Source organism: Cebus imitator, unplaced genomic scaffold, assembly GCF_001604975.1.
Source record: "Cebus imitator isolate Cc_AM_T3 unplaced genomic scaffold, Cebus_imitator-1.0 Scaffold20, whole genome shotgun sequence".
NCBI lineage: Eukaryota > Metazoa > Chordata > Mammalia > Primates > Cebidae > Cebus > Cebus imitator.
The window spans coordinates 6,765,190-6,777,328 of record NW_016107335.1 but is presented as its reverse complement, the minus strand read 5'-3'; the positions used below and the strand labels follow the sequence as shown (position 1 = coordinate 6,777,328).

The 12,139-nt window shown below is 37.1% G+C and overlaps 1 protein-coding gene across 17 annotated transcripts in view; it reads right to left on the bottom strand.

Annotated features, from left to right (window-relative positions):
- Window positions 1-12,139, bottom strand: part of KMT2C (lysine methyltransferase 2C) — a 303,056-nt gene that overhangs the window by 105,522 nt on the left and 185,395 nt on the right. For 16 of the 17 annotated variants that reach the window (XM_017519871.2, XM_017520002.2, XM_017519879.1 and 13 more), the window contains 2 exons: window positions 6,649-6,768; window positions 3,454-3,570 (listed from right to left, as the gene is read on the bottom strand). In XM_017519871.2, coding sequence (XP_017375360.1) covers window positions 3,454-3,570; window positions 6,649-6,768 — 237 coding nt within the window. The remainder of the gene's footprint in view (window positions 1-3,453; window positions 3,571-6,648; window positions 6,769-12,139) is intronic. The other variant, XM_017519962.1, reaches the window with a different exon arrangement.

Below are 12,139 nucleotides of genomic sequence, written 5' to 3'. Positions count from 1 at the left end.
AAAAAAAAAAAAAAGGACTGAGGAGGTAGTAATGGTAATCTCTTATCTACCTACAATGCTTCAATTTTTTTTAATAGAGAAAATGTATTCATGTATTATATGCATACCTCAAAATAGCTAAGATTTTAGAGAATCATCCAAGATAACTCGCAGAAGCAGAATAATCTTCATTAGTAAGAAATTAAGTGACTACTAAAAGTAAAGTAATGCAGTCAGAGGACTGTTGAGATGTATAATTATGGAAATGACTAAAATACAGATAAAGCATCCATTTCTACCTCCCGATCCACTAACAGAAAATTCAATACATTTTACACACCGAGCAGCTCAAAGAAATTGTAAAGATCCATTATTATTTTTGAAAGGAAATTTAACCAGTGAATGCTTTCACTAAAAGTGATAAACAATATATTCCCAGTATAAACCAGAAACAAACTCTGGAGCAGAAAACTACAATGTCCCCTAAATTCAAGTCGCAGTGGAGAGTCTTATTTAAATATTAAGTGCAGTAAAACCAAAATTTTTAAAATAACAATTGTCCATGCAAGAAAGAAAACAGTATCATCTAGCTTGAGGGCCCATTGTTTTCATTTTATAATTTATTTCATGACCTTCAGACTGCTAGAAAAATAAAACCTATCTTGAGGACAAGGGTTATCCAGGCTATTGTTGCCTGGATAGCTAATAGTGTCATTTGTCCAGAAAGTGATAGAAATTTCACTTTGCTAGACCACAGATCTAAGCCAAGGAGAACAGAAAGCTCTGATCTAAAGTTCACAAGTGTCCCTTCCAAGCAGGGCCACATAAGAGTAAACAACAAACGAAGATCAAATTAAACTCCAAGTGAGAAGAAAGGAAAAAATAAAGATGAGAATATAAATCAATAAAACAGAAAGGAAAAAGAAAACAGAGAAAAGTCCATGAAAACAAAGGCTGACTCAAGAAGATTAATAAAATGGATACATCTCTAGTAAGACTGATCAGGAAAAAAATAAGGCAAGATACAAATTATTAGTATCAAGAATAAGGAAGGTGACATCACTACAGATTCTGGAGGTACTAAAATAATAAATATTATGATCAACTCTATTCCTTTAATTTGTCAATTTAGACAAAATGAACAAATTTCTTGAAAAATGCAAATTTATGCAAGGAGAAATAACAACCTAAATAGGTACCTATTAAAGATAAAAAATTCGTTGTTAAAAACCACCCCACAGGGTTGGGCGTGGTGACTCACCTTGTAATTCCAGCATTTTGGGAGGCCGAGGCAGGTGGATCACCCAAGGTCAGGAGTTCCAGACCAGCCTGGCCAACATAGCAAAACCCTATCTCTACCAAAAACACAAAAACTAGCCAGGCATATTGGTTTGCACCTGTAATCCCAGCTACTCGGAAGGCTGAGGCAGGAGAATCGCTTGAACCCAGGAGGTGAAGGTTGCAGAGAGTGGAGATCATGCCACTGCACTCCAGACTGGGTAAGGTGGCTCATGCCAGCATCTTGGGAGGCTGAGACAGGTGGATCACTTGAAGTCAAGAGTTCATGACCCGCCTGGCCAACATGGTGAAGCCTTGTCTCTACTAAAAATGCAAAAAAATAGTTGGGCATGGCGATGGGCTCCTGTAATCCCAGCTACTCGGGAGGCTGAGGCAGGAGAATCACTTGAACCCGGGAGGCAGAGGTTGCAGTGAGTTGAAATCGAACCATGGCCCTCCAGCTTGGGCAACAAGAATGAAATTCCATCTCAAAAGAAAAGAGGGGGAAAAAAAAAATGGAAAACAAACACCATCCCACAAAGAAAATTTCAGGCCAAGATGCTTTCACTAATTAAATTCACGTATAATATAAGGATGAAACGTTTCCACTACTACACAACTTTTCCAGAAAACTGAGAAGGAGAATATACTTCCTGATTCATTCTATGAAGCTGGAATTATGCTGATATCAAAATCAGATGAAAACATTACAAGAATGTAAGGCTACAGGCTGGGGATGGTGACTCATGCCTGTAATCCCAGCACTTTGGGAAGCCAAGGTGGAAGAACTGCTTGAGCTCAGAAGTTCGACATCAGCCTGGACAACATAGCAAGACACTGTCTCTATTAAGATTTTAAAAAATTAGCTGGGTGTGGTGGTGCATACCTATGGTCCCAGCTACCTGGAAACGGAGGTGAGAGGTCGAAGTTGGAGTGAACTATAATCACACCACTGCACTTCCAGCCTGGAAAATGAGACCCTGTCTCAGAAAAATTTTTAAAAGTGCACAGGTCTACAACCATGGTGCATCCACAGTTTTATTAATAATCAGCAACAAAAACGAGTGCATCGTTAACAAATACAGCAGCATAGAAGAATCTCAAAATAATTGTGCTAAAAAAAAATCAGTCCAAAAAGTGTACAGTTCTGTATGATTCCACTTATACACAACTCTAGAAAATGCAAACTAATCTTAGGGACAAGGATGGACAGCAGGGGGGATACAAAGGGGCATAAAGACACTTTGGGAGATGAATATACTCACTATCATGATTGTGGTATGGTTTTCAAGGGTGTATACATATATCAAAACTTAAGAAATTATACATGTCAAACATAGCTTATATCAACTATACCTCAATAAGCCTGCTTTAAAATTTTTCCTTTTTGAAAAAAGGACAAGAATCTAAGCTACTCCTGGTTTAGTAGTAAACTTGAACAATTTCACCTGTCTCCTGAACTTAAAATGACATTTCAGAATTTAAAAGACAGGATTTTAATAAAATAGCAAAGTTGTTACATTAAAAATATTTGCCAGTAGTTAGCAAATATATTTGTAATGCACATCTAAATAAAGCCTCGTAACATGCCAATAAGCGAATATTTATCAGTCTTGAAATTTTTTAAATAAGGCCGGGCATGGTGGCTCACGCCCTATAATCCCAACACTTTGGGAGGCTGAGGCGGGCAGATCGCGAGGTCAAGAGATCAAGACTATCCTGACCAACATGGTGAAACCTCGTCTCTACTAAAATACACAAATTGGCTGGGTATGGTGGCATGCACCTGCAGTCTCAGTTACTTGGGAGGCTGGGGCAGGAGAACTGCTTGAACCCAGGTGGCAGAGGTTGCAGTGAGCTGAGATCGTGCCACTGAACTCCAGCCTGGCGCCTGACAACAGAGCGAGACTTTGTCTCAAAAAAAAAATTTTTTTAGAGCATATATATTACATATTGACTTTTTACAAAGGATTGGCATAGATAAACAGTCAAAGAGGAAGGTAAGAAAAGAGAAAGATGAGAAAGTAAATATAAAGAAAACTTAATAAGAGAGTCCAAAAAAAAAAGGAAAGTAGAGACAGTAAAATAAACATTTTGGCCTATTTGTATGACTCTTAACATCGAAATACCTTGTACAAGTGAGATTTTTCATCATTAATTGACATTTAGAGAAAAGATACATGAAGCAAGCCTCACCCCAGGCAATACAACAGCTCCGATTCCACTTTTCAGTTTTGACCTGCCTCGGCCACCTCGCCCCGACAGTCCTGCACCTCGAGGTCTCCGCTTTCCTGGAAATCCAGACCCACGGCCCTATGTAACAGATTAGGAAAGTCAACCTTTTGTGACAGCCCAAAGAAATTTTTAAATCCGAATGCCACTGAGATAAAACATTTTATTTAATGTTACACAAACACATTCTAAGTATTACAAAGCCTGGCTTATTATTTGCACCTTTAAAAGATTACTCCACAACTTAAAAATCTAAATATAAAAGGCTTACAACCTTAGAATTATACCTTGGGCCTGTCACTGTGAACACTATCAGGAAGGCTTTGCATGACTTTACTGTTTACCATTCCTACATTCTAAGTGGCTACAACAGCTACAACATGATTCAGATATTTCCAAGTGCAACAAATTGTATTCAATACAAAGTATAAGGAAGAGCTCTCTCATTAACTGGTCTCACAGTGATTATAGTAATAGCTAACATCTACTGAATACTCACTATGTACTAATCTAAGTATTTTTTACTCTCAACAACCCCATATAGCAGTTACTGTTTTATTATCCCCATTTTAAATGAGTGTGCTAAAGAATAAAAAGATTAAGTAACTTGTCCGAGGTAACACAGCTAGCAAATCTGGTTCCAGCGTCCCTGGTTTGGAACCCTATTCTGTACTGCTATATCGGCATGAAAGTTCATTTTTGCTAGTGTATTACAGTATTCTTCCTGTCATTAAAATTAAGTCAGTTTCCTTCACTATTCAACAGTTCTCTTATGAACTCAACATTTCTACCTCATTCATCATAGTATTTCGAGGAAAATTTATTATTGTTGTTATTATTTTTAATTTTGAGACACAAACTTGCTCCGTCATTCAGGCTGGAGTGCAATGGTGCAGTGATGGCTCACTGCAGCCCACAACTCCTGGGCTGAAGTGATCCTCCTGCTTCTGCCTCCCAAAGTGCTGGGATTACAGGAGTAAGCCAAAGTGTCCATCCAGAAAAATTATTTGAGAATTATAGGAAAGCTGACAAAAGGTTTTGTGAAAGCTTTGTTTTAAATAACCTGAATAATAAATACCTGAAATGGAAATTATTTATCTGACTTCTTACCCCACACAAGAAATAAAGCTATAGGAAAACATGTTAAATTCTCTGATAATTTAAGACATTAAGTACCAGAGTACAGTTTTCCCAACCCCCCTACCTTGTTTGTATTGATTAATTACTCCTTGAAAAAACCTGGGAACTACATAAGTAGATAAATTATGTATGTTTGTTTGTTTGTTTGTTTGAGACAGAGTTTTGCTCTTGTTGCCCACACTGGAGTGCAATGATGCGATCTCGGCTCACCACAATCCCAGCTTCCCGGGTTCAAGCGATTCTCCTGCCTCAGCCTCCAGAGTAGCTGGGACTACAAGCATGAGCCACAATGCCCAGCTAATTCTGTATTTTTAGTAGGGATGGGGTTTCTCTATATTGGTCAGGCTGGTCTCAAACTCCCGACCTCAGGTGATCAACTTGCCTCGGCCTCCCAAAGTGCTAGGATTACAGGCATGAGCCACCATGCCTGGCCTCAAATTATGTATATTTAAAATTATCCAGATGATCAGGAAAATACTTTGATCTTTCCCCTGCAACAAGTTAAATAATATGTCATAATTCAACTGATGTGCCTTATCATAGTTTGAAATTAACTTATTTCCTATTTAGCAGAATGATTTCGAAGTCAAAAATTTATGGTGATATTGTAAGCATAAAATAGATACACATGAACAAAAGGGAAGGTAGAAATTGTTTTTTCCCCTTGGATGTAATAAATACAGAGCCAGCTTCCAGTTTCAAACTGCCACTCCTGTGTTCTCTTACCCTGCCCTCCTTGAGATCCCCTGACCCTAAGAGGTGCATCAGCTTCTTTGAACAAGAGATGGATAGGGTCAGGTTAGTTTGCTTTTGTTTGTTTTGGTTTTTTGAAATGGAGTCTCACTTCTTCGCATAGGCTGGAGTGCAATGCATGCCATGATCTTAGCTCACTGCAACCTCCGCCTCCCAGGTTCAAGCAATTCTCCTGCCTCAGCCTCCCCAGTAGCTGGGATTACAGGCATGTGCCACGAAGCCCAACTAATTTTGTTTTGTATTTTTAGTAGAGACAGAGTTTCACCATGTTGACCAGGTTGGTCTTGAACTCCTGGACCTCAAGTGATCTGCCCGCCTCAGCCTCTCAAAGTGCTGGAATTACAGGCATGAGCCACTGCGCCTGGCCCAGTTTGTTTTGTTTTTAAACAAAAGATTTTTGAAAAATTAAATCAGTTATTAAAAATCAAGACTACAATAATCTCTCAATTTATTTTCTCCAACATCAAATGCTGACCCAGGAAAAAAAAAGTGAAAATTGCTGGTCTATGTTACAAAACTGTCAAATAAATGACTCTTAAAATATTTATACCTCAATATCTTTAGATGATACCAGGGGGAGGTAGGGAGGTAAAAAATATTTCTGCCAGTCATGAAAGAAAATAAAGTGTTCTCTAGAATTCCTTAAAATCCTTGATTAGTCTAAACAGCCATATTCCAGAATATTAAATATAGAAGATGAAGAAAAACTGTCATCTCTAACCAATAAAGCATTTTAATTTTGGGGATAATGCTTTTTCAAATAATTTTTTTCTCTTCAAAATGCATCACATTACTACCTAACTTCAAGGACTAGCAGAGCCATCAACCAATGTCATTGGGGGAAAGCCTTGTCATTTTAAGGTATTAACCACAGACAATGAAATCCGCCACAATTTTGGTATTTCTTCTCCATAAGAATATAATAAATTAACGAAATTTTTCTTTCGCTCTTTTCTAAGCAACAAAGTTTTATGACATCATGAATGAAAAGGTCCTTAATTACCTTTTGGTCTACATGTCAAGGACTTCTCCGTCATAAAAACAGTAGTAATCACAACACAAAAGGAATTAACCATAAAAAGAGGTATTAAAATGTATACTTGATTTTTAAATGGAAGCATATTGTTTCTTTATATTAAAAGTTTTAGATTTAAAAAGTGTCTCTGGAAACTCAATCTAGAAAAGAAAGATTTAATTCTTAACATCCAGTAAGGCAAAACAAATCAGAAAGAAATGATATATGAATGTAAATGCAATTTTATTTACCACTTTGATGCTCCAAATGGCACTGCCAGGAAGCTGCCTGGGTTTAAAAATTTCCCGACCTTCTGAAATGTCTGGGGACCAGGAAGGTGGGCTCACTGTATTATGGGTACTCCAAGCCCCCTAGGATATGGCAGTTGAGAAAATAGATGTGTAAAACTCAGCAACATAAAAAGTCAAAGCCAGCAACTTAGGAATTTTAGAACAGCAAAAACAAATGTAAAAGTATGGAAATTTAGGACAAATTGCTTCAAGGAAGGCAAAATAACTTTATCACTAACAGTGACTTAAACATTTAAGTATAACTTAAATAACTTAAATGTTTGCTACTACAATTTACATTAAATATTCCGGCTGAGACATCACTACAATGAAACATTAAAAATTAAGGTTTATATGACATCAACATTGACTCATGAACTGCAATTACTGCACCAAATAGTAAATAAAAGTCAATCACACCAGAAGAAAGTATTAAGAGATTATTTTTCTTCTAACAACTATCACTCTACTTAAAAGGAAAAATGGATAACCGTAAGGTATTCTATGTACTATAGCTATAAACAACCAAAACCAGTAGGCCAAAGAATGCAATGAGAAACATAAACAATTGATAAATGCATAAACTTTAAACTGTGGAGAGTTGGTTTGTAATGTTAAAATACAAATACCATTATAATCTTAACATTTAATCACTCTTTCTTCAGTGACTATTAATTGTGGGTTTGGGTTTCCGTTTTTACTTAAGGGAATGAAAACTTTATGGAAATGACATCCAATGGACAGAAGTGAAAAAACTTTAAAGCAAACTGTCCTAAATTTGCAAATTAAAACGCCTACAGTATCTGATAAATTATATAAAAAATAGTATCTTATTAAAATCTATGTAACTTAAACTAAAGCATTTTACTTCCCAATAACCACATTCAGCAATACCCTGAACTAATCTGATGAAAATGCTAAACAGCATAAAGAAAAATGTTTACTCCACAAAGATAACATTTTTAAGAAAAACACAAAACAAATGTCAAACAATAAAAAACCTATTCTGAATTAGGTAATTTAATGGTGCATGCTATAATTTTACCAGTAAGTCAAGGTACACAGTACTTACCCGGTTTCTAGAATATTATCAAATATTAACAAGTAATATCTCATTAATCACATAAAAATATCACCAGGAATTACGATGACCAGAAATAAGAATGTGACTACTTTTGGGGTAACAGACAGGTAACAGAGTAACATTACCTATAGAAAAACCATGCAAGCAATAGACTGGTTTCACTTTTAAGTCATAAACTCAACCCACACACATTGAAGTCCAGCAATCCAACTCATTCTCTCCAACAAACACTTTTTCACTCCAAGATTACGCTTCGGTTTTCTTTCTTACCCATCAAATCTCTAACCGAGCTCAGGTAACACTATGCTGATTTCACTTGAGCAGCAACCACTGCAGGTCAATTACCTTACTTTTATAATTTCAAATCAACTTAAATCTGCACCTATGTCTTCTTCCCTACTATTAGTAGTCCAGGGTCTTAGGAAACCTCTGTGTTGTCAAAAGCTGTTTCTCTTTTTTCGTTTTACTCACACTCCTAACATCTGGCATACTGCTCTGCTGGATTTGGCAGCAGCACATCTATGGATGTTTCACTGACCCTCTCGCTAATCTCATCTCCTATACATGTTCTTCCTCTATCTGATTTCCAAAGCCCTAGAGTTTCCCAGGGCTTGAGCCTAGATTCTAAATGGTATTATCTACATTGAGGGCCTCTTGGAAGATGTCTCCCACATTCTTATTTTTAGTTTTAACCTGACATCTCCAAATTAGCAGGATTTTCAACTTCCTTCTTAGTATTTCCATTTTCTCACACACACCCTCTTAAGTTTGCCATGTTTAAAATTACTCCCTTAACTAGTTTCATCCCAGTCTTCCCCATCCTTATAAATGGTATCTAGTCCCCTGTCATTCTCCTCTGATCCTTCAATCCTCTGAGCCAACATTTCCTCAATGCAAATCATCAGTAAATCCAAGACTTTTTATCTGCAAGTTGTGTCTCCAATCATTCTACTTTGCACTTCCCCTGCCAGCAGCCCAGTCCTGGCCACCACCATCTCTCACCTAACCTGCTGCAAGAGTCTACTGCTGTTTATGCTTCTCCCACCCTTAATCTACTCAAGCCTTTCTCCACAGCAGCCAGAGGAAGTTTTCAAAAGTACAAATGTGACCAAGCAAGTCACTATTCCATTTCAAATCTTCATGCTTTTCAGAGCACTTAAAAGACAAACCTTTCCCAGTGCCCTCCTCCAACCTCATCTTGTGGTACTTGCCTACCTGCTGCTATGCTCCTGCTATTCTGGCTTCCTTGCTGTCCTTCAGACATGCCAAGCTCTTCATCAATCAGAGTCCAACTGACTCAGAACACTTCACTATACCATTCCAGACCTTTAACAAATGTCTGGCTTTTTTTTTTTTTTTGGAGATGGAGTCTCACTCTGTTGCCCAGGCTGGAGTGCGGTGGCACAATCTCGGCTCACTGCGACATCTGCCTCCCAGGATCAAGCGATTCTCCTGCCTCCACCTCCTGAGTAGCTGGGATTACAGGCACCCACCACCACGCCCAGCTAATTTTTGTTCTTTTAGTAGAGATGAGGTTTCACCATGTTCGTCAGTCTGGTCCCAAACTCCTGACCTCATGATCCGCCCACCTCAGCCTCCCAAAGTGCTGGGATTACAGGCGTGAGCCACCGCGCCCAGCCGTATCTGGAGTTTTCTAACCCTTCAGATATGGCCTTAAATATTTTCTCATCACAATACCTTTCCTTAGTACTCCCAATGAACCATTATCTCTCTTACCACACCTTTAGTACCCTCTCTTTGTATCAGCACAAGGAGCGTTTTATTGTTCGTAATTTTATTCAGCGATAGGGAGAGGGGACAAGACATATGTAAATTTAGTTCTCAATATTTCCATTGGTTTTTCTCTGAGATTTGGCTAACATACATCTTACATTCCTTTTAGTGGACAGTTTAATATTATGTTCGCAGTAAACAGTTCTCAAAAATATGCCACAGAAAGTCATACTCTAAGATAAAAATAATATTGAATAATTTTATTTGAGAAATAAGAATTTTCTGGTAATTATGTATTATTCATCATAATTTAAAAGTTAGGTTTGATACCAAAATTTTATCTCATTTCAAAAAGCATTTACATTTCATATAATATGGGTGAACCTAATCCAGTGAGATTTAGAGATTGAGAATGTTTGGATGCCATTTTGGGGATAATTAGAAAACCACTCAACTGCTATGAAAAACTTATATAATAAAAGCTTGCATAATTACATTATGAATTTTAATAACTATATTATCATAAGACATTAGAAGACACTTTGTGTAATTTTATAGTACTGAAGAAAAATTATCATTATACTTAGATATTTTGACAAATTATCTAGTATATTCCTTACACCTTAAGATTAAAATACAGCTATAATTATCAAAGTTTAAATTATCCTGCAGATCTTAGCTTTGATCAAGAAGAACTTACACAAACCATTCAGAAAAGGTTAGCTGTCCCTGTAATATATGGGCTCTCCTCCTACATTCCTGTTGCAGCACTTTTTACACTGTAATTAAAGACCATCCCTCTTTATGTTAAGCACCCTGTTCAGCACTTATTGAACATTTTTTCTGCTGAGCATCTATTATCTTTTTTGCATATATGTATGAATTCATCAATAAACATCGTACTATGATACGAAATACACTAATGCCTCCATTTTTTTAAAAAGTTACTAAAAAGTCTATACAATGCCCTCTTAATCTACAAACTGAATTAAAAGCAAAAGAGTTCCTAATATAACCATTAGTAACTTGTAAAGAGAGGTAAATAGAACCAACTTGCTATCAAATACTACAGAAACCAAAAAGATATACTATCTTACTGGGACTGAATTTGAACCTAAGAAAAATAATTTAACCAAAAAATTGTTTAACATCGGCATTAGGTTTCTTTCTGCTTTGAGGCCAATTTCTCACATAAATTGTCCAACCTAGTACGTTATACTAGGACTGCAGGATGGGGAAATGAGAACAATAATGACAGGTGGAGGATAGGCTACTTAGAAGCAACTTTCTTTTAAAAGTCAAATTCTATTGCTGGTTGTTAAATATGATCACAGTTACTCTTAAAGCCCAAGAGTACTATCAGTTTTTAAAACAGCCAGAGAAAGGTTTGATGTCTCACTGGCAAACTTTACACCTCCAAATCCTAAATCAACCCCAGGCCCACACTCTTCCAACATACTATGCAAAACCAAGGTTGCCTGTAAACAGTAAATCTAATTTAGGAAAAGTGAAAGCAATGAAGAAAAAAAGAGCAGAAAGGAAAATAACTAGTAAAAGAGTTTATAGTTTGTCTTTCTGTTAAATATAATCACTCATGTACATTGGAGCTACAGCAGCAAACACTTCACTATTTAGGGAATTCTTACATAAAATTCTTACATAAAGAAGACTCACATAAAATTGAGTTCATTATCATGTAGAACAAAAAATTAGACCTAATCCTGTTTTGATAATCACAGAAACAGCTGTTAGTCAGCTTTAGCCTTAAATAATTTCAGAATACAATGTAGGTGGCACTAACAACATTAATGGCTCCACAAATGCCACAAAAGGCATAAGGAAACTAAAAGGAAAGTCAGGTACTTCTAATCTGCCCATTTCTTTGGTGTTCCAAAGGGCTAGGTATTTTTTAGGTTTAAAACTATGGTCCTCTGGCTACTTTTAAAACTGCAAGTACTCTTCTTATATATTCTTGTAATTTGTCCAAGAAAATCAAAATATCGTACCTATGTCTTCATTTATGAAATTTTCCTGAAATATTTACTGCAGGCTGGGCACTGTGGTTCACACCTGTAATCCCAGCACTTTGGGAGGCCAAGGCGGGTGTATCACCTGAGGTCTGGAGTTCGAAACCAGCCTAACCAATAAGGTGAAACCCCATCTCTATTAAAAATACAAAGCAGGATATTCATGTCATAGGTGGGCATGTTTACATGAGCCTGTAGTCCCAGCTACTCGAAAGGCTGAGACAGGAGAACTGCTTGAACCCGGGAGGCAGAGGTTGCAGTGAGCCAAGGTCGCACCACTGCACTCCAGCCTGGGCAACAGACCAAGACTCAATATCAAAAAAAGGAAGAAAGGAAGGAAAGAAAGAAAGAAAAAGAGGTATCTACTGCAAATAATACATTTCATTAAATATTTAATAAAAACTTTCAATACCACCAAGAAAGCAATTAGAACATGAGGGTGCCTGAACTAGATCATAGTTATGTGATTACATTAAGTATCTTTCGGTGTAAGATGTGATGATGGGTAAAGAATGTAAGAAGACCCGGCCAGGCGCGGTGGCTCACGCCTTTAATCTCAGCAATTTGGGAGGCTGAGGTGGGCACAGTGGTCAACAGATCACGAGGT